This window comes from Rhincodon typus, chromosome 6 (genome assembly GCF_021869965.1).
Source record: "Rhincodon typus isolate 14 chromosome 6, sRhiTyp1.1, whole genome shotgun sequence".
Classification (NCBI taxonomy): Eukaryota; Metazoa; Chordata; class Chondrichthyes; order Orectolobiformes; family Rhincodontidae; genus Rhincodon; species Rhincodon typus.
Genome location: NC_063337.1, coordinates 66,412,587 through 66,435,642, shown reverse-complemented (window position 1 = coordinate 66,435,642; position 23,056 = coordinate 66,412,587). Strand labels below are relative to the sequence as shown.

Below are 23,056 nucleotides of genomic sequence, written 5' to 3'. Positions count from 1 at the left end.
GCAAATTACATCAGTATTAGGCAGGAGCTACAAAATGTTAATTGGGAGCAGCTGTTATCAGTCAAATCCACATTTGACATATGGGAATTGTTTGAAGCTCAGGACCAGCATGTTCCAGTAAAGAGGAAGGCCAAGGATGGCAAGGTAAAACAGGACCCCTGGATAACAAAGGGAGGTTATGAATTTAGTCAAAAAAAAAAGGAAAAGGAAAAAAATAGTATATGCAAGGTTTAGGAAGCTAAAACTGGACAGGGGCAATGAGGAACATAAATAAAGCAGGAAGGTACTCAAGCAGGGAATTAAGAGAGCGAGAAGGAGCCATGAAATGACCTTGGCAGGGTGAGAGTTAAAGAGAGTCCCAAGGCATTCTATACATATGTTTCTAAAAAAAAAAAGAGGATAACTAGGGAAAAGGTAGGACTACAAGGATAAAGGAGGGAAACTTGTGCTTGGTGGCAGAGGACGTGGGCGAAATCTTAAATTAGTACTTTGCATTAGTATTCCTCCAGGAGAAGGATATGCAGGATAGGAGATGTGTGTGGAGCATGCAAATATGCTAGAGCATTTTAAGATCAAGAAAGAAGTGGTGTTGGGACTGTTAAAGGGCACTGAAGTCAATACGTCCCCACGGCCCGATGGTATCTACCCCAGGTTAGAGAGACGCAAAAGAGGAGATTGCTGGGGCCTTGACCAAGATCTTAGTCTCCTCATTTTCCCCCCCAAGAGTTGAAATGTCTAAAACTAGACATGCATTTAAAAGGGGAGATGAAGAAAGTTCAACGGGGATGCGAGGGGCAAGTTATTTTTTTTAAAAAACACAGAATGGTAAGAGTCTGGAACATACTGCCAGAATGGTGGTGCAGGCAGGTACAATAGGCATGTTCATGAGACTTTCAGATAAGCACATGAATTTGCAAGGAATGGAGGGATATGGATCAAGGGCACACAGAAGAGATTAGTTTAATTTGGCATCATGTTTGGCACAATATTGTGGGCTGAAGGGCCCATTCCTGAGCTATACAATTCTGTGTTCAGATTATATGATCTGAATTTAAGAGTGGCAGAACAATGGTACATCTAACTGCCAGACTAGAAACAAGACAGTCCCACTGGAGTTGGGGTTTGGGGAGGCGCAAGGTGAGGACATGGTGACAGAATGTAACAAGTTAAACAAAAAAAAAGGGAAGGAATGGGAGTGGGTTCACAAATGTGAAGATGTTGAACTCAGTATTAAGTCCAAAAAAGGTTAAAAAGGTACCTAGTCTGAAGATGAGATGCTGTTCCTCCAGTTACACTCACTCACCAGAGCACTGCAGCATGCCATGGACAAACAAGTGGACATGGGGGCAGGGCACTTAAAATGATTAGCTACAGGAAGGCTGGGGTCATGTTTGCGCATGGACCAGAGGTGTTCCACAAAGTGGTCATTCAGTCTGCGTTTGAGAGCAACAAATACAAATACACAAGATTGGAGGCGGTACACAAAATGCTGTTTCCCCTGGAAAGATGTTTGGGTCCTTAGATGGAGAGAGGGCAGTCATGAAAGGTCGTGTGTTGCACCTTCTGCAGTTACATGGGAATGGGGTGGGGGGTGGTGTTGGTGGTTGAGGAATGGACTCTGGTGTACCAGAGGGAACAATCCCTGGGATTGAGGGAAAGATGTGTTTGGTGGTAGCATTCTGCTGGAGTTGTCCAAAATGGCAGAGAACAAGCCTTTGAACGCAGAGGCTGGTGGGATGAAAAAAAAAAGTGAGGATAAGTGGGGGACCGATGAGGCGGTTGCGAGTGATGGGAAGGGGAAAAGGACGGATGCAGTTGAGGGCCCTGTTAACCAAAGTGGATGGGAAACCACTGTTAGGAAAGGAGGAAGCCACGTCAGTGCTGTCTTAGAAGATGGCATCATCTAAAAGGATATGATGTAGGCAAAAGGGACTGGGAGAATGGGATGGAGTCCTTGCAAGACATGGGGTGTGAAAAGCTGTAGTGAAGTTAGCTACGGGAGTCAGTGACTTTGTTCCTGCTGTTCACTACAATTTATTCCCCAAAACAGAGACGGAGGTCCAGGAAAGGAAGACAGTGAGAAAATTAGAGGGGTGGAAATTGGAGGCAAAAATGAACAAATTTTAAAGATCCAGACAGCAGCATGAAGCAAAACCGAAACAGTCAATGTACCAAAAAGTGTGTGGGAAGAGGCCACTGCAGGACTGTTCCACATACCCCATAAAGAGGCAGACATAACTGGAATCCATGGGCCTGCCCATGGCCACTCCTTTGACTTGGCAGAAAAGAGAGATCAATTTCTCCTTTAATTCTTCAGTGACAGAAGTTCAGCCAAGCGGAGGAGTGTTGGTGCATCAGGATTGTTCAGGCCTCTGGTCAAGGAAGAAGCAGAGAGCTCACAGACAGTCCTTCATTCCCTTTTTAAAGAAAGGAACAACATGAGAAGGCCTCCACTCTTCTGGCACTACACTTGAATCTGGTTAGGAAAAGGTAAATAGTCAAACCAATCTATTTCCTGCCTTGTTTGTTACAGGCCTGGTGATTTATCCACTTTCAAGGATGCTGATCCTATTAGTATCTACACTTTCCATGTTTGTCACATCAAATCCCTTACTTGCCTCCTCAATTACAACATCTGCATCGTCCCCCTCTTTTGGGAAGACAAGAGATATAGTACACATTCAAGTAGATGTTTCCAATATGTCGGAGCAGAAAATTAAAAATCAGCAATGGTGACCATGAAGATATCAGGAATTCCACAAAAACCTAACTGATTCCCTGATATTTTTTAAATGGGAGGAAATGTACAGGTTTTCTCTGGTTTGGACAAAGTATGATTCCACACCAAGGCAAATTACAATTTGTGGACAGGTTTACCAGTGAAAGCATGTCATGTCCAGGAACATCAGCTTGATAAACTGTGGAATTGAATTATATGGCAGTACTTTCCCTGAAACTCTACAAAGGCCAATGAGTTACTTCCAAATAGATTTGAAGTCTGCCAATAATCAGGCTAAATTTGGATTTATTATGCATTAAGACAACCAGATTATCATTCTGATGAAGATTTTGGTTTGTGTTCCAAAATTTCTTTATTGTAATTATCCATTGAAGGGTTTAAGGCGAACGCCTACACCATGCAATTTCTGAAGTCACATGACACCAGATTACAGTCCAACACGTTTATTTGAAATCACAAGTTTTCAGAGAGCTGCTCCTTCATCATTTCACCTACGGTGCTCCAGAAGCTTGTGATTTCAAATAAATCTGTTGGACTAAACCTGGTGTTGTGACTTCTGATTTTGTCCACCTAATCCAAACAACAGCACCTCCACCTCATACAGTTTCCAAAACACTTTAGCCCTCTGTTTGAAAGTTCTTTCCCACTGTGATCTAGACACTCAGCAATGAGTCTTTATTTCTCTTTGGGTCATCTTGTGAATCTGAGATCATAAGACACAGGAGGAGATTAGGCCATTTAGCTTATCATCATGTTGCTCTACCTTTCGATGGCTCTGCCCTTTTCCCATAACCCTCAAATCCCTTATTGATGAAAAATCTCAGCCTTGAATAAGTGACCCAACGTCGACTGGCCTCTAGTTTAAAAAAAATTCCACAAATTTGCTACCTTCAAAAATAAACTGGTCACCTTTCTGCTGAGATTATGTTCCCTTGGTCCTAGACTCTCCTACAAAAGGGAGAGAATGCACCCGTCTGACCAATTCAAAGATAACATTGCATTTTCACACTGAGGATACTTTCCATTGTGCTACAGAAATTGATTCACATATCCAACAGCTCAAAATAGTCCAGCATATCCCTCAACCAAGATCCTATTACAAGCAATTACTGCAGAAGGAGGACAATGGCTACTCTGAGCTACCATTTTGATATAGTTTTGTTCTGCCCAAGTGTTTCAGTTTAGGTAGTGATTCACTCCACATTAGTAAATGCCTGCTACAGCATGGTGCTGGCTAGACCAGTGAGAAGAAGCAAAGTAACAAGGATATCATACTCCCTACAACTACTGCCTGGAGACGGAAGAGAGCGATTATGATGACGTACGAGGAGGATAGAAACAAATTGCGACAATAGGATTTTGCTGTGAAAATTAAAAAGGCAGGTTATAGTTTACATACCTATTCGGAACCGTAGTTGCACAATGGGGGAGGGAGAAAGCAAGATAATCTGAACAGGGCAGTATTTTTCCAATTAACATTTTGCTGTTACTGTTTGCAGCAAAGCAGCAGTATCCACCAAGCATATGACCTACTTTCTTCTAGTCTCTCTCCATTTAAATAGTTTGCACTTTGGTAGGGAGAATCAAAAAGGTAAAGACCATGACTTTAAGTCAAGCAAGTTCAGGTTTTACTCTTTGCTCCCAGGAAAGTCCACACTTTTTTGTAACTTAACTGAGACATATGATCAAGTTGATCACCTGGAAACATTGCTAATTCATTTCAGAATTTGGATCAGGAAAGTGTTATGAAAGAAGGCAACAACTAGAAAATGAGCTATCACATTGCAGGTTAGCACAGTTACTTCTGTATCATCCAGGAACTAAATTTAACCCAGACTGATCAATTATTATGGTTTTAACTGAAGTGACCAAAAGATCCAATGAAATGCTCCAGTCCTTTAGCACATCCAGATCTTGGGAAAACTGAAAAGAAAGAAAATTGCCAGTCTCTCTGCAATCAATATCCATGAATGCATCTCATCTTGTCCTGGTTCCTCAAAGTGCAGACAGTATATACAACATTTATCAATTGTAAACCTTTCTAGTTATTGAACTACCTCTTGTTGCAAGATGACCTGGGTTGCATCTGTCTTTACCAAGAGAAAAAAGATCGTGTAAATTTAAGGACACTAGGAAGCTCAGGAACGAGTGATCTTGGGGTGCCTGTCCACAGATCCCTTGAAAGGTGACAGGACCAGTTAACAGGGTAGTTAAGGCAGCATATGGGCACTTGTTTTTAAATCAGTTGTGGCATTGGATTAAAAGCAGGGAGGTTATGTTGGAACTATACAAAACTGGTTAAGCCACAGTTGGTCATTACAGTATTGGAAGGATGGGATTGCACTGGAGATTCACCAGGATGTTGCCTAGGTTGGTGCATTTTAGCATTGAAGGAAAGCTAGATAGACTCGGGTTGTTTTCATTAGAACAGAGAAGGCTCATAGGGGACCTGAGTTAGGTGTATAACACTGAGCGGCATAAACAAGGTGGGTCAGAAGGAACTATTCCTCAATGAAGGGCCATAATTTTAAAAAGGTGAGGGACAAGATATTTAGATGGGTTTGGGAAGAAAGCCTTTTCTGCCAGAGGGTGGTGGGAATCTGGAACACACTGCCTGGAAGAGTAGTAGAGACAGGAAAGCTTCATTTTCAAGAAGTATGAGGATGAGCATTTAACATCAAAACATTCAAAGTTATGGGCCAAGGACATTGGTTAGGCCACTTTTGGAGTGCTGTGTTCTAGTTTTCCTGCTATAGCAGGGAAAGGAATCAGAAAAGATTTACAGAGATGTTGTCAGGGTTGGAGTGTTTCAGCTGTAGTAGAGGCGCTGAATAGGCTGGGGCTACTTTCCCTGGAGCATCGGAAGCTGAGTGGCGACGAAACTCATGAGGGGCATGGATAACCAAAAGGCAACTTTTTCATGCAGAGGGTGCTGCACGTATAGAATGGGCTGCTAAAAGGTGCTGGCGAAGGCTGGTACAGTTGCAACGTTTAAAAGGAATCTGGATGGGTATACGAAGAGAAAGGGTTTGAGGGGGACATGGGCCAAATGCTGGCAAATGGGACACCGTGGACAAGTTGGACTGAAAGGTCTGTTTGTGCTGTACATCTCTAATGACTCTAAGTGCTGGAAAGTGGGATTAGTGTAGATAGGTCACCATAGACTTAACAGCCAAACTGAAATTTTGTGCTGTATGACTAATTATTACTCTATGACCCTCCACAGGCAAATTCATTTTGGTCTTCGATTGTGCGTCGTCCTTCTACATCTCTTATATTCTATGATTTTGGGATTCCCTTTTACATTGGCCAGTTTCTTTGTGCTCCCTCTTTGCATCATTTATTTGCATTTTCACCATCCCTTTGGTTTTTCTGTATTCAACTTGGTTCTGAATCATTTTTTAACCTAACCATACACGCATTATTTTGCTTATCAAAATCTCCATTCATTTGGTTAGAGGCAGAGCTCCATTGATGACAAAATCCTCAACTCCAACATGAATTTCTCTCCAAATAAGTACTGTGTAACTTGAGGGTATTTCTATTAACTAGTATTTTTATTTCCAGACTTCAGTAGTGCTTGTCAGAAAGAAACACACCATTGATCTGCAAACAGTGAACAGTTGGCCTTGAAGGTAATGGAAATGGAATACTAGTCGGATTCTAGATATTAAAAGCCCATCTGTAACATTAAAGTCAACACACGTGAGATGCCAGATGTCAAAATATCAATCTGGTATTCACCTGAAAAAAAAAGAGTCTATGCTATTGCAAAAAAATAAAAGTTGCTAAACAAGACAGAAATATATCCCACTCTAACCCCGGTACAAACAGGCAAGAAATGTATTATTAGTATTTAGTATTTCAAGTTCCATCTAACAACTTTTAGGATACAACTAACAGCAGATTCTGATATCACAGGGTCTGCCCCAAAGATAGCAAAAATGAAAACAAGACTTCCTTATGTATCAATGTCAAAAATTAGCATCCAAATCTACACATTAGTGCAGAGTCTGCACCATAACTTCGCATGTTCAGCAATCATGGATGGTCTAAAAAAAGATATACATTTAAAACTGCATTTTCTGACGTGTTACTAGAATAGAAAATAGAGCTGCAAGACAGCCTTCAGGAGTTCATTTTTCTATCAAATAGAGAAGCTCTACAGTAAAGTTTTTTAAAAGTACAGCATTAGTAACTTCTAAAAGAAATCAACATGTCAAAATTGAAAAGGTCATTTGTGATCAGAAATGTTATTCCATCATTAAACAAGCCACACGTAAAAGGAGGAGGAGTTGGGTACTCTCTCACTCCATGGAGATGAATGAATATTTTATGTAAAGAATAAGTGAGTTATAACTGAAATGGGGAGGCTAATTCCAGTCAAGACATGCCTGAAATCTTTAAAGTGATTAATTACAAAAATTCATTTTCAAAACAGTATGTATTATTTAATAAGTCTATAGATTATGCCTTTAAGTTCAACACATAATGTGTTAGACACAATATGGAATTAGCATTTCAAATATTCAAATCCCCGGATTTCCAAAATTATAAAAAATGGCTTTACCAGAAAGCATACTCACTTGTATCGTCACTCGCTAGAGGGAACAACTTATTTTTTCCTGGATACAACCATTCTAGTGTCCACTTCCGATATAGTTAGAAGCAAATAAGAATGGATCAAATAGTGAATGGGATATCAACGTGTTTAAAACAGGTCCTACAACATTCAAAAAAATGTTCTAATTATCTTAAGTCGTAGAAGTTCAATTCCATGAATTTGCAACAGTCCCATAACATGAAAATTAAAGTAACAAGATCAGATACGTGTCATTTAAAGCTACTAAACCAGTCTCATGCCACTGAAAATTATATACGGCCAATTTTAACGATACAAAATTGCTGTTATCACAATTCTTTTCTTAGAGGCTTTAGACCTCACCCATGCAAGAGAATGATAAATATTTATGGAGGAATAACATTTAAGGCAATCTGCTTTATTAGAAGTGTACATCACATCTCTAGGTTTAATGAAAATATTTCAAAGCTCATTCAAAAGTGAAAAATACTACATTCTGAACATTTTTGGCTGAACAAAGTTACACTGTTTAAACTTTCAGATCTGGGTTTCTGGAATCACATTCAATATTTCTGTTCTATAAAGTCTTTATAGAAATGAGTAGATGATACTCAAGACTTAGTTAAAGTGGAATTTAAAATTAAAAGGTCCTCCTGAGCCAAAAGGATTAAATCCTTGCCACTGGTTCCAGGATCTGTGAAAACTGTGACCACCTCCACCTTGTTGATTTTCTGGATCAAGAGGATCCTCCCCAGAATCAAATTTCTTCCTCATTTCTATTACAAAAGAAACAAAAAACATTAGCATAAGGTTAGAGTATTGACAGATAAACAGTGGCTATTTAGCCATCCAGTGTCCATGTCACCTCTGAAGAGCAATCCAGTTAGCCCCATTCCCCACAGCCCTGAAAATCTATTTCCTTGAAGTGCCACCCAGTTTCCTTTTGATTTTATTGGTCATCTCCACTTACATCACCCTGGAGGCAGCAAATGCCAGATCATTTGCTGCACAAGCTAATTCTGCCTCACTATCCATCCCCCATAAGCTTTTGATAAGAAATAGGTGCAAGTCTTTGTGCAATCAGCCAAATCTAACAGCTTTGTTTTCTACCTTACAAAAGCCTATCAGAAGTTATCTTCAACATTATCAAATCTTCCAAAATTCAATCTTGTTCCAAAGAAAAAATACATCCTCTGAATGACAGCATCATTGGCTGAATATTTACTGCCCAGCCCTAACTGCCAAGAGGGCGGTTAAGAGTCAACCACATTGCTGTGGGTCTGGAATCACACGCAGATAAAGGATAGCAGTTTCTCTCCTTAAAGAGAAGTGAGCCAAACAGGTTGTGATGACACAAAAACAGAAGATGCTGGAAAAGCTCAGCAGGTCTGGCAGCATCTGTGAAGGAAAAAAAAAAAAATCAGTCCAGTGACCCTTCCTCAGAACTGATGGTAGCTGGGAAAATGTCAGTTTATATGCAGAAAATAAGCAGGGGGTTGCAGTAGGGAGTAAACCATAGGATAGAGCCTCGAGAGAGAACAGCTGGACAGACAACGAAGTTGATAACTGGGAGGGTGAATAGTTATTCATCTGTCTCTGGCTTGCTGCAGTGTTCCAGCGAAGCTCAACACAAGCTGGAAGAACAACATATCATTTTCCACTTGGGGACCCTGCAGCTCTCTGGACTCAATACAGGAGTTCAATAATTTTTAAACTCTCCCGTGCCCTAGCCCTAGTCATCTACAATTAGCACAACATTACGATAGTGGTCACATTATTAGACTGGTAACCAAAAGCCTAGACAAATGCTGTGAAGACATTTATTCAAATCCCACCGCAGCAGCTGGGATATTTTGAACAATCCTACAGCAAGAAGCTGGTCTCAGTAATGCCATTTATGAGATTGCCACTAACATGAAGGCCAAAAAGGGAGTGGGGAAGGAAGGGGAGAAGAAAAATGCTCAAAAAGTGGACAGAAAGCCAAAAGACACCAGACAACCGCGCAACCTTAAAAAAGTCAGCGTGGATTTATTACAAAAAAAAACTCATCTTCCTCACTTTCGCCTTGAACTTTTAGGTATTCCAAATCACTGTGGGTCTGGATACAGCAGATAAAAAAGGGAGACTGTTTCCACAGTTAGTGCTTTCTGGTGCTTGACCACCTATCTTAGGAGCACAGCAACAGGGGGAAAATAAGACTACCTGGAAAAGCTCAGTAGGTCTGGCAGCATCAGTGAAGAGAGAATCAGAGTTAACGCTTTGGGTCATGTGACCCTTCTAACAGACCTGAAATGTTAACTAATTTTCTCTTCACTGATGCTGCCAGACCTACTGAGCTTTTCCAGCAACATCTGTTTTTGTTCCCGATTTACAGCATCCGCAATTCTTTTGGTTTTTAAATGGGGGAAAATATTTGTTTTCATCTTGTCATATTTGGTTGTGCAGTATATGGTGGACTTTGCCTCCACCATGCTGTATGGAGTGTGATTCATCATGGCTTTCAAAAGGGAATTGGATAATTGCCTTGAGATAATTTGCAGGATAACAGGAAAGATCAAGGCACTGGAACTAAAAGTTGCTCTTGCAGAGAGGCAACATCAATACAACACTTTGAATTGCCTATTTCTGCGCTGTTGCAATCTGATGCAGGGTAAATTTCATCGTAATCTGGGAATAAATATACAGAAAGACGCTCAAGGCATCTCAAAAATGAGACACCAACATGGTGAAGGTACAACCCTGAATTACATGAATGCTGAACAACAGTAAGCAGCATATTATACAACAGTACAATCCAACAAAACAGATTGTAGATGAGAAGGTTGAACGTAAACAACACAAAATAATAGCACAATTCCAGAGGAGGTGCATAAAATCACTGATGGATGTAGGTTGAGACTGTGGTTAAATGAAGTGTCCTAGGCTTTAATAATAAGGGCTCAAGAGTACAACAGCAAGAAAATGATTTTGCACAAGACACTAGTTCAGCCTCAGCACAAGTATACTGTGTTCAGTTATGGGCATCTTGCTTTTACAAAGTGTAAGGGACCGCACTTTTCCTCTCAGGACACTAACTTGCTATTACTGCTGAAATACCAAAGTTTTCCAACTTGAAAATATGAAGTCATGTACATTTTCAACTGTAGAGACAATGTTACTTTTTTGAAACTGAGACTTTATTTCCAAAGACTTCGGTGCCACTTTGTCTTAAAGACCAACAGCCCTTCCGTTAGTCAAGTTTTAGTTTGCCACAAATCCATAGGTGCAAGGCAATTAAGAGCCAATAAAAACAAAGTCTCTGTCGCTCTGTGCGGGTGTAAACAAAACAAGGAAGCTAAAAACAAACTTCAAGTCCTGGGTTAACTGATTCCTGGGTTAACTGAATCAAGTATCAATGTGGAAGAGAACTCACTTCAAACAAATTAATGCCAAAACTCAAAAAAGGAACAAAGACTGTTTAACCCACGCTTGTGTTCTGGATTGGTGGTCTTAAGAATTTTTGTTGTCCATCTTTTTTCTCCCACCCGAGGTGCCAGATCATTTGTCTTTTGCCTGAGATCAATAGAGAGTGAGTATATATTTGAGCTTTTTAAAAAGGAATATAAACTAAGTTGCACAGAGGTAATTAGAAATATTTTTTCCTGTTTTTAACACTTAACTTTAACAAAGTTATTTTCTGTTAATGGCAAAGTATTGTGTACCACTCTGGTCACACTAAATGAAGGACATGGAGGTTTTGGAGAGGGTGCAAATGAGAAGTTTACCAGGATGTTGCCTGGATTGGAGTGCATTAGCTCTAAAAAGGAGGTTGAACAAATTGGAATTATTTTTGAGAGAGCATCGGAGGCTAGAAGCAACCTGATAGAAGTTTAAAAAGGAGATATGTGAGGCAAGGCTTTTTTGGCAGGGCAAAGGGTGCGGACCATAAACAGGGTTAGTTTAGAATGGTATTACGAGTGGTGCAGATATGTAGGCCAAAGGGCTGTCACGTTCTACAAAACCTGGTATGAAATGCTTTTGTCCTGAATAATAGTCGGTCTGGCAGATTGGAGGCCTGAGTTCGTCTCATACATTTTGTGATAGCTTGTGAAATAGTGGAGCACGATGACAATAAAGGATATGAAGTAGCACACGTGAGAGCATTAAAATTAATTGTTCAAGGCATGAGGAACTTCAGTTAAGGCAAATTGCAGAAATTGGGCACAATTTTTCTTGGAGAAGGGAGCTGAGAGGACATTTGATACAGGCATTCAAAATCAGGAAGAATCTGAACAGAATAGTTACTTAGAAATTGTTGTCACTTGGAAGTTATACAGCATGCGAGAACACTAACTAACTGTCAGAAACTGTGATGGAGACAGATTCAACAGAAGCATAAGGGAATTAGATGGAGGCGGCTGTGGAAAGTGTCATCTCCATGCAACCCTGCACAGAGGGGATTTCTCAAAATCGGGAGAACCAGTGCAGGCCAGATGGGCTAAATGGTATCCTAACTCTGGAAATAACTGTCTATTTTGTCTGAAGTGGTGTACCTCAAACAGATCTCCTTCCATAAATATAGACCCAGCATTGACAAATTCAATTTGTAGCTAAAATACCTCATCCCTGGAAGCATTCTGGAAACTCCTCTGCATCCTCTCGAGGATTTTCACATCCTACTCAACCACGGTGACCAGATTCAGGGTGCCCCAATCTAATTGTAGCCTACCTGGAGTATTATAAAGATTCTGCATAACTTCGCTGCTTTTGCACTCAAACACCTTTTATATGAAGCTCCAGATTTCCCCATGCTTTGCTAATTACAATGTGATATGATTGCTGCCCTCTTTAAAGATTGTACACCTCAGGCCTTGCCCCTGCACACTAAATATGTAACAGTTAATTATCTCTTCCTAATCTCTCACTTCTCCAATTAAAAAGGTCCATTCTGTTGCAGATGGCTGATATCTGCACCTCTTTACAGGTTCAACAATAGCAGCAAATAAATATTTGCACTTCAAACATGAATTTTATAGACTCCAGAGAAAATTTCTACTGCATATTGAAATGGAATGTCAATAATTTATTCTGCAATTAAAGAAAAGCAATAAAAAGGCTGCTCCATACCTGGATCAGTGAGCACTTCTTTAGCAGCAGCTATGTCAATGAATTTTTTTTCTGCTTGTTTCTTTTCAGTTTCTTCCTGGAAGTTATCAGGATGCCACTGCATTGCGAGCTTTCTGTATGCTTTTATAATCTCACGTTTTTTGGCACTTCTGAAAATGGCAAAAGTTTACAGAAACTACACTTATCATCTTTTGGAGGTCCTCTGTACAACATCTATATCCAGAAATATTGACTGGGTCTGAGCTATCTGAAAGAATGGAGGTTAGATTGTTCCACATTTCAGCCGATCATGAAAAGTAAAAGCTGGAACAGTTCAGAATACGTGCTCAAAGAATATTCCTACACTTAAAATACATTGTCTTAAAGCATCATCATTTAATACATTGCCACAGTCAGTAAATAAAGAAACCCATGTATACTGTAATAATGGTATAGGCTATGGACATATTGAATTAGTTATTAATTTTAACTTGTAGGTTAAGCAGAGATTTTCAATTACTTTACTCCAGATTCAGGATCTTTAGATACTGCACCATTTAGCAAATATTTTGGTAAATACCTTTTCACTCCTAATATCTTGTAGTAATCTTTTTTCTGTGACTGTTTTAAAAGTTTCTGTGCTCTTTCCAGTCCTTCCTTTATTTCTTGATCATGGTCACTGTGGTCTCTTGCAACTTCGTAGTCTTTGATTGCTGTACAATACAGACATCAGAATTTACTCTTCGCATGCTGAACATTAAGTCTCTTACTCACTTAAGTGGGCTTAAGACAAGCTGTAGTTTATTTTACAGTTGAAAAAAAACTAGTTTATAATTGCTTAATGTCAGTTGGCAAAAGTAAAAGTTTAAAAAAGTAGTCATCATCATTATCCATTGTACTTCTGAAGTAAATCAATCAGACAGGCAGGTTGGTGAAAGAGAAAGCCAGAATTCAGAACATTATAATCCTTTCCTTGCAATGTTAGTGAGCAAGTGAGGATCGCGTATTCAAAAATCACCAATGGTCTGGCAGGGTGAAAAAATGAGAAGCATTTCATTGTTGGGAGTATTGTGCTTTCTGGTTCACAGATCTCAGGTATTTTGTAATACAGGCAATGGTAACATGGGGGAAAAGCTCTTTCATGCAGTGAGTGGTTAGGATCTGAAATGTACTGTTCAGAGTACGTTGGAAGTAAGTTCAAGTATCAGAAGGGAAGTGGATCATTATTTAAGAAAGGTAAAAATGGCAGTCACAGGGAAAGATGGGGAATAGCATAAGGAAAACTGCTGTGTCAGAGGGATAGCACAAGGGTGGTGGTCCAAATGACCTTCTCTTGTGACTTAGTCATTCTTGATTTCATGTGTCAAAGGATGACACCAGCATCCTTTTCACCTGCACACAAAGGCCATGAAACAAATCAAATTATTTAGAGAAGAGCAATTCATATGGTCATGTGGGTGGGAGGGAGGAGAGTCTAATTAGGTATCCAATGAGGAAAGGTTGGACAGACTGGGCTTGCATCTGTTGGAATTTAGAGGAGCAAGCAGTGGCTTGATTAAAATATAGGGATATTTGCACAGTAGTTGGCAGGAAAGGATGTTTCCTCGTTGGAGGATCAAGAGCTAGGGTTTCACTACTTAATAATCAACAATTGCCTACTTAAAAATCAAAGATCAGGTGAAAATTTTCTGTGAAGCTCTTGAATCTTTGCTTCACCACCTTTTCATGGAGAGTTCCACAGTCCTGGAGTATATTTAAGGCAGGGGTAAATAGCTTCCTTGCTGAACAAGAATACAAGATAATCAGGGGTTGGCAGGAATGCAGATGAGGTTACAGATCAGATTAGCCAGCAGAGCAAGAGTCAGGGAGTGAATGGCCTACTCTTGTTGGTACGTTTGTATACTGCATTTTTGCTGACATCTGAAGTGACCAATCCATGAGAAGGGGGTTCCAACACAAGTTCTGCATGTAGTGTGGTTCTTAGATGTCGCCATCATCAATTTCAGTCTTGGTGCCTGCTGCCAAACCACTTATACCAACAATACCATTGTGGCACAAGCTAATCCGTAAAATATCAGCATTTACCTGCATCACCAGCTGTTATCTCCCAGGTGTAAACACCAATGTTAAAGGACGCCCTTCACTTCAAGGACGCTTACAAGTGTGACATGGAGGTTTGGGCATCCCACTGGTTACAGGCTTCTTTTAACCAAGTCGTGCAGTAAATCTTTGGATGTGTGACTGGCTTCCATCCTATGGACACGCCTAAACTACCAAAGTTACTCTGATGAACAGCAATACACCCAGGACATTTATTTCAGTAATCTGCTAAATTCAGGATTCTGTCCCACTAAGGACGTGCCACGAAGGTGCAGCAAGCAGCTTAGACTAAAGTTGCTGAGCTTTCTTTGATATCTGAAAGCTGTCCACGTTTCACAGCCTCACAAGGAACTAAGAAAACAAGCCTCAAACCAGCACCTTGGTCCTCAGAAATGAAAACAAATTGCTGAAAAACAACTCAGCACACCTGGCTGCATCTCTGGAGAGAAAGCAGATTTAGCATTTCAGATCCAGTGACCCTGTCAGACCTGCAGAGTTTTTCCAGCAATTTCTGTTTTTGTTTCCGATTTCCAGCATCTGCAGTTCTTTTGGATTTTTCTTTGGTCTTCAGAGTCAGAAATGGTCTTCATTTCTGAAGGGTCTAGGCCCAAAACGTCAGCCTTCCTGCTCGTCTGATGCTGCTTGGCCTGCTGTGTTCATCCAGCTCTACACCTTGTTATCTCTTGAAACTATTTCATACAGGTCTCAAGTTGAAGAGGAGTGATAGATGTTTTCTGTGTACAAGTACTAAATTCTGCTTCTTAGGACGGAGACAATCTAATCATCATTGCCCCACAGTAGCAGAATTTGCTAAATATTTCTGGCAGGGTGTTAGTTGGTGTGATCAAGGATACAGGGATATGACATCTTGTCCCATAGATATTGTTTCCTTAAATATCAACAGCACAGTAGTTGTTACAGGGGTGGGAGAGACAACCCAGGACTTCCTGTGGCCAAGTTTCCATATGACAACTAGCATGCCAGTATGTACTGTTTAAATCAAGACACGCAGATTTTTGTCTTCCTTTTCAGTTTCAGCAGATCGTAGAACTTGCTACCTGATCTTGTAAGCTTCTGTAATCGACAGCAAGGGTAATGATCAGGGGTTTGAAGAATAAAATCCCAAAAACAGAACTGCGAACAGAGACCTGTCTCATTCCATTCAACTAGAAACTGTCAAGTGGCACCATTAGTACATATCATACTGAAAAGGAACAGACAATACCAAGCAGCTATGGTGGACAGCTAATTTTCCTCAAATTCTTAAACAGCCTTGTCCATATAAAAAATCAGTTTTAAGATAATCGACACCTCCAGCAAAATAGCAGGAACACATCAATTATTTGCTAATTAAGTAGTTTAAGATATTTTAGCCTTTCTTTAGGGTTAGTGTACGTGCGCAGTTCTGGAATCCATATTATGAGTGTTGCGATTGCACTGGACATGGTGCAGAGGACATTTACCAGAATGTTGCCTGGGCTGGAGAGTTTCAGTTAGGAAGAGATTGAGGAGACTGAGGTTGTTTTCCTTACAGGAAGAAAAAGATTGAGTGGACATAATTGAGATGTATAAAACTGAGGGATATAGGGTAGACAGGAAGCAATATTTCCCCTTGATGAGGGATCAAGGATCAGGGAGCACAGATTTAAGCGGTATGTGCAGGAGGTTTGGAGATGTGAAGAAAAAAAAAAACATTTTTCAACCAGAAGGCAGAGAGAATCTGGAACTCATTACTTCTACCACCCTTGCAGTCAGAAACCCTCATAACCTTTAAGTGTGCACTTGTATGCCTTGTGATGCACAAGGCTATGGACCAAGGGCTGGAAAATGAGATTAGAATACTTCATGGTTATTTTTGACCACTGGAGACGTGATGAGCCAAAAAGACCTTTCTCTGTGCTGTAAATCTCTACGACTCCCCTCAGTGGTTCAGTTGGGAGTTGTAGCAGCACTTTACAAATGAGTAAAGTTTCTGGCTCCAGTGTGAATGGGGTCAGTACGGAGTCTCAGTCTCAGCACTCAAAGCAGTCAGATGAAGCAGTAGAGGCTGGTACAATTACAACATGTAAAAGGCATCTGGATGGGTATATAAATAGGAAAGGTTAGGGGAGTATGGGCCAAATCGGACTAGATTTATCTAGGATATCTGGTCAGCATGGTGTATGGAAGGGTCTGTTTCCATGCTGTAGTTCTATGACTCTTTGACCTGGAACAGAAGAAAGGAAGGGAATAAAAAGCAGATGATATTTGCCCAAGTACACACAATTATCAGTTAATGGCAGAATTAAAAACTAAACTGTAATTAGCCTAGCACAGGTTACCACATCCACACTGACTCCAGAAACAGTAAATAGTAAAGTAGGAGTTCAACACAAAAACACAATGCTGGAATTATGAAACAGACTGCTGGAAATACTCAGCCAGTCTGGTGCATGGAGAGAAACGAGTGACATTCTAGCAAAATGTAATACAGGCCGAAATATTAACTGGAAAAGCTCGGCAGGTCTGGCAGGATCTGTGAAGAAATCAGTTAACGTTTCGGGTCCCGTGACCCTTCCACCGTTGAGGAAGGGTCACAGGACTCGAAACGTTAACTGTTTTCTTTTCTTCAGATGCTGCCAGACCTGATGAGCTTTTCCAGCAACTTCGTTTTTGCTCCTGATTTACAGCATCTGCAGTTCTTTCCATTTTTATTCCGAAATATTAACTATTTCTCTATCACACCATAGTATTGGAAACTGAACACAGGTTTAGGTGGGATCCCAAGTAGCAATTGAGTGTGCAGGAGCGCATGCCAGGAGCAGCACTAGGCTTAACTGAAGATGAAGTGTCAACCTAATGAAGCCAAACAGGACGACTTGCACACCAAACAGCAAAAGCAGCAAGTGATAGACAAAGCTAAGCGATCCCACAACCAACCAATCAGAACTAAGCTCTGCACTTCTGCCACATCCAGTTGTGAATGGTGGTGGACAAACAAACAACTCACTGGAAGAGGCAGCTCCACAAATATCCTCATCCTCAAATGGATGAAGAGCCCAACACATCAGCGTGTGTAAACGATGCAGAAGTGCCGAGTGGATGATCCATCTTGGCCTCCTCCAGTAGTCCGCAGCATTACAGATACCAGTCTTCAGCCAATTTGATTCACTCCACATGATATGAAGAAGCGGTTGGAGACACTGGATACTGCAAAGGCTAAGGCCCGGACACCATTCCGGCAATAATACTGAAACCTTGTGCTCTAGAACTTGCCACTCCCGTAGCCAAGCTGTCCTGGAATAGTTATGACACTGGTATCTAGTGGCAATGTGCAAAATTGCCTAATATGTCCTGTATACAAAAAGCAGGACAAACCCAACCTGGCCAATTACCACCTCATCAGTCTACTCTCAATCATCAGTAAAGTGATGGAAGGAGTCATCAGTGCTATCAAGCAGCACCTGCTCAGCAATAACCTGCTCAGGGATACCCAGTTTGGGTTCCACCAGGGCCAGTCAGCTCCTGACCTCATTACAGCCTTGGTTCAAACAGGGACAAGAGAGCTGAATTCCCAGGGTGAGTGAAGTATGACAGCTATTGACATCAATGGTGCATTTGACCAACTGTGGCATCAAGGAGCCCTCACGAAACTGGAATCAGGAGGTATCACTACACAAATGCTCATCTGGTTGGAATCATACCGGACATGTAGGAAGACAGTTATGGTTGCTGGAGGTCAATCATCTCAGCTCCAGGACATCTCTGCAGGAGTTCCTCTGGGTACTGTCCTCAGCCCAACCATCTTCAGCTGCTTCATCAATGACCTCCCCTCCATTAGCAGGTCAGAAGTCAGGATGTTTGCTGATGATTGCACAAACGTTCAGCACCATTCACGACTCCTCAGATACTGAAGCAGTCCGTGTCCGGATCTTGTTGCATTTGAACAATGTCCAGGTTGGGGCTGGCAAGTAGCAAGTGACATTCGTGCTACACAAATGCCAGGCTATGACCATCACCAATAAGAGACAATCTAACCAATACCCCTTGATATTCAATGGTGTCACCATCGGTAAATTCCCCCATTGATAACCCCCAGGATGCTGACATTGACCAGAAACTCAACTGGACTCACCACAAACAGTGGCTACAACAGTAGGTCAGAAGCTATGAATCTTACAACGAGCAACTCACTTCCTGACGCCCCAAAACCTGTCCACCAGTCACAAGGCTGAAGTCAGGAGTGACGTGGAATACTCCCCACTTGCCTGGATGATTGCAGCCCAAAAAAGACACAAGAAGCTCGACACCATCCAGGGCAAAGCAGCCTGCTTGATTGGCACTACATCCACTCCCTCCACCACTGACGCTCAGTAGCAGCAGTGTGTAGTATCTACAAGATACACTGCAGAAATTCACCAAAGATCCTCAGACAGCACATTCCAAACCCACACCACTTCCATCTAGAAGTGGACAGCAGACATATGGGAACACCACCTCCAAGTTCCCCTCCAACTCAGAAATTTATCACTGTTGCTGGGTCAAAATCCTGGAATTCCCTACCTAATAGCATTGTGGGTCAACCTACAGCAGGTGGACTGTAGTAGTTCAAGGCGGCAGTTCACCACCACCTTCAAGGGCAACTAGGAATGGGCAAGTAGTGTTAGCCAGTCAGCGACACCCACATCCCACAAATGGATAGAAAAAATTCCATATTTGGTATTTCCTGTATAGCACAAGACCTCATTTACATCTATCACATTAATAATTAGTTTTCTGAAAACAAGCAAATGTTTAGCACACAAAAACACTGGAACGTGTGAATCACTAAAGTTATGACTCCCATTAGTTGCCACCTTATCCCATACGTTCAACAGTCTGCATGAATAAAGGTTTTGCTCTTAGAAGGAATGAAAACCAAATCAAAAAGGGAGGCGGGCAAGGGGACAGTCATCCAATATTGTGAACAGCTGTCCCATGGTCAACTGCTGAGAGGGTTTCGACAGGGATTGACATAGCATAGATCCCAGTTTGCAGACTGGCCATCTACTAACAGTGATAGGTGGGGAGGAAGGGTAAGAAGATCCTTGGGTAGAGACTTGAGCATTCCCTTCATCAGTCCAAAGGCAAGAACAAAAAAAAAAAAAGTCCTGTTGATATCAAGAGACCACCAAAAAATGACCAAGGCATCAGTGATGTGGGAGTGTGTTGCTCCTACTCAAAATTTTACAGAATGGATTTGGGATCAATGAAGGATACTCATCTGTCATGGATCATACATTTTAGTCAAGTAGCAAAGAACAATGTACCATATCTAAACTGGTGCATTTCAATACACTCAAATTGCTATAAATCGACACAAGAGTAACTGTGATTGCAGACCCAAAAAAAGTTGAACAGAGATGATACATGACCCGCTAAGGATTTCCAGCATTGTTTTTAACTCAGTCAAGGGCTTAGCCCAGCACAAGTTAACATCTGTAGGGGTAGGCAAAAAAATTCAAAGGGAAAATTCGGCAATGTCACTAGGGTAACATTATATATGCTTCCTGGACCAGACTACTCATGTAAATACGTGCAAATACAGACAGACTTAAAGACTTAAGTACAAACTAAGTCTGGTTGAAGCAAGTATTGCATCAAGAAAACAACGCAAAAAACAGAAGGACAAAAAGGATTCATTGCATCCAAATTCACATCTTAGAGATTCCCCTGCTTATTCACAAACTGTCAAACTTTTATTAAGTAAGCTTCATGTTTAGCTGCAGAGTCTAACCAATTTAAACTGACTATCCAAATAAACATTTACAAAACTGAGGATAGGACTATTGTTACACCAACTGTAAAGATCAAGATGCGTAGAAGTGTACAAGGTTTCCTAACTGTTTCAAAGCCAGTTCAAAAAGGAATGAATGAGATTTTAAAATTTGAACACAGTGACAAAATAAACAAAGTACCTTCTTCATACTGCTCCTCTAAAATGTAAGCTTCTGCTCGGTCCTTCAATGCATTTATATTGTTGGCATCCTGCTGCAATACTTCTGTGCAAGTTTTTATGGCTTCTTTTCCTTGTTGGTTCTAAACAAGGGATAACAGCATGGCACTATTTAATGAATACTATCTATCTTCAAGAATCACTCACTAATTATCCTTGAAGGAAAAAACCTGGATATAACTGCAGCTAGATTTACATTACTTGCAAATGGGAGACTGAAGTGAATAAAATTTACATGGCCTATTCAGCAAAACAGAATTGTCATCCGTCACAGTCAAAACTAAAACCCCAAATAACTAAAATTCTTACCTTTGATAAACAATGACAAATTCTCTCTTTTGCATACAAGATATACTGCAGAACGTTTGGCTCAGTTTTCATAGCAGTTTCATATTTATTGACAGCATCAGAGTATCTATGGCAGGAAATAAAACACTTACACTGTATTAAGAATTGGAAGCAATATTTTCTGTATTCCTTGTGATAAGCAGAGGAACCTTTCATTTATGGAGACTATATATTGTTACCAGAAAGGTATGCCAAATAATGTCCCTAAAGTGTTAGTTTGCAAATAATGCACTTCAAATTGAAGGATCAAAGATAGTGCAGGAGGATGATGCAAATCCCAGAGACAGGAGGAGCGGGGCTACCTTGCTTGCAGGAAGGCTTTATAAAGTCATCTGGATTGCCCGGGGTGGGGGAGGAGAATATGGTTTCTTGACAAGTAGCTCAGAAGGGATAAGGCCAAAAATGGTATTACATAGCAGCATGTCTTGAAGGCAGAGGAAACACTGGCCAGATAATAAAGTGCCTAAGTCTAACAAATCTAAATGGAACTCATTTGCATGCAATGAGCCTAAGGGCACAGGTAGACATGCTCCTACTATCTCAGACATGTGGGAATATTATCACATAACTATGTCTGAGATTAAATGACAGACAGAATGGGTGAATGCTTTTTGGACACCTACAATCTGCATTTTGTCTCCCCAGTGTGGAGGGGACCACATGGTGATTAGCACAATACCACTATTTGATAATCAAAATTACAGCAATTTAAAAATTTCTTACTTTTCTTGTTTTATCAGTTCTTCTGCAGTTGCCAGCTGCTTGTTGAGTTTTTTCACTTGCTTATAATGGGCAAAACAGAGTTTATGATCTGGGTCCAATTTCAGGCATTCTCGAATTTCACTATACATGAAACAAAAAATGTCACTGCAAAGCTGGCAAATGTTCAGTGAGGCAAATATTATTTCCAGAAAGGAACAGGAAAATAAGGAAAATGAATGGTGTGACCAATGGAAACAGTTGGGCTCAGATCCATCACAACAAGTTTAATGTCTATTTTTATCCCAACCTCTTACACTCTGAACTGAAAGATGACAAATATTGGATTGGCTTAAAACAAACCAAACTAATATTTCATGAAGAACACACATTTGCAGTACAATTGCTTTGTATTTGCTATATATAGAATTTCAGAATGACAGCTTTATTCAAAATAGTGAAGATCCCGCAGAACATATAGTTCCTTACTTCCTATAACAACATTTCTAGGCAGTTTAAAATTGTTATTTCTGTAATACTTTCTCCAGAACTCATTGAGGCTTAGTGACAGTTTATTTTCTGACAACATTTGGCAATAACCTGGAGAGATTTTACTTTGTTTCATGCACTTTCCAGCAAGCTCCCATTTTAAGTTAGTCGTTCTCCTTTCACATTGTTTAGCTAATGGGGCCAGTACTTATATTTAGCATTGCAGTCTCACACTGGATCAGGTGACTCTACACCAGATCCAAGCAGCACAATCTTCTGATGTTACTCCCCGATTCTTAAGGAGTTGACTGCAGGTCATAACTCACTAAGCAAAAACACATCCCATCATCTGCCATCTTCCCCTCAAGCCCCACTGGGGGAAAGAGGGGGGGATAGAAAAAGGACTCACTAGATTAGTTCTTGAGAGAAGAGGACTGTCTTATGAGGAGAAGTGGAGGAAATTGGCTCCCTATTTTGTGGAAAGATGAATGAGGGGGATCTCAGACATACAAGTTGTTGAAGACAAAGATACTGAAAATAAGGATGTTACTTACCCTGGCTAGGGAATCTAGAACAAGGAGAAACAGCATCCCAGGAGAGGGGTCCATTATTTAGGAGGTGGACTCAAGAATTGAATATTTAGAAATTTATATCTCAGGAGGTTGTGTGCACAGTCACTGAATACATTCAAGGTCAAGACCGATTTTTAATCTGAGTTGAGGGACATGGGGGAGCAGGCAACAAAGTGGGATTAAAGCCCAAGATCAGCCATGATCATAATGAATGATAGTTGGCTCCACAGGTTGTTCAGTATACTCCTGCTTCTCATGTTCCTTTCAGCAAAAAAATACAAGAATGCTTAAGAACTACTAAACTCCAACAATTACCTGTTAGATGCTTCAAAAAAAAGGAAGCAACTTGAAATTCTAGATTTCTCCTCGATATGAGAATTAATCCATAAAATATTTTACATTAACTGCCTTCAAAATACAAACAATTTACAAATGGCTTACAAGCCAGATAAACAAAAAATGCAAAG

General features: G+C 40.6%; 1 protein-coding gene across 2 annotated transcripts in view; it reads right to left on the bottom strand.

Moving 5' to 3' along the window:
* Window positions 1-7,719: 7,719 nt before the first annotated feature.
* dnajc3a (DnaJ (Hsp40) homolog, subfamily C, member 3a) overlaps window positions 7,720-23,056 on the bottom strand; it is a 60,229-nt gene continuing 44,892 nt past the window's right edge. For both annotated transcript variants that reach the window (XM_048597610.1, XM_048597611.1), the window contains exons 7-12: window positions 21,553-21,672; window positions 20,791-20,896; window positions 20,444-20,564; window positions 12,988-13,120; window positions 12,429-12,577; window positions 7,720-8,098 (exon numbers count right to left, since the gene is read on the bottom strand). In XM_048597610.1, coding sequence (XP_048453567.1) covers window positions 7,941-8,098; window positions 12,429-12,577; window positions 12,988-13,120; window positions 20,444-20,564; window positions 20,791-20,896; window positions 21,553-21,672 — 787 coding nt within the window. In that variant the 3' untranslated portion in view covers window positions 7,720-7,940. The remainder of the gene's footprint in view (window positions 8,099-12,428; window positions 12,578-12,987; window positions 13,121-20,443; window positions 20,565-20,790; window positions 20,897-21,552; window positions 21,673-23,056) is intronic.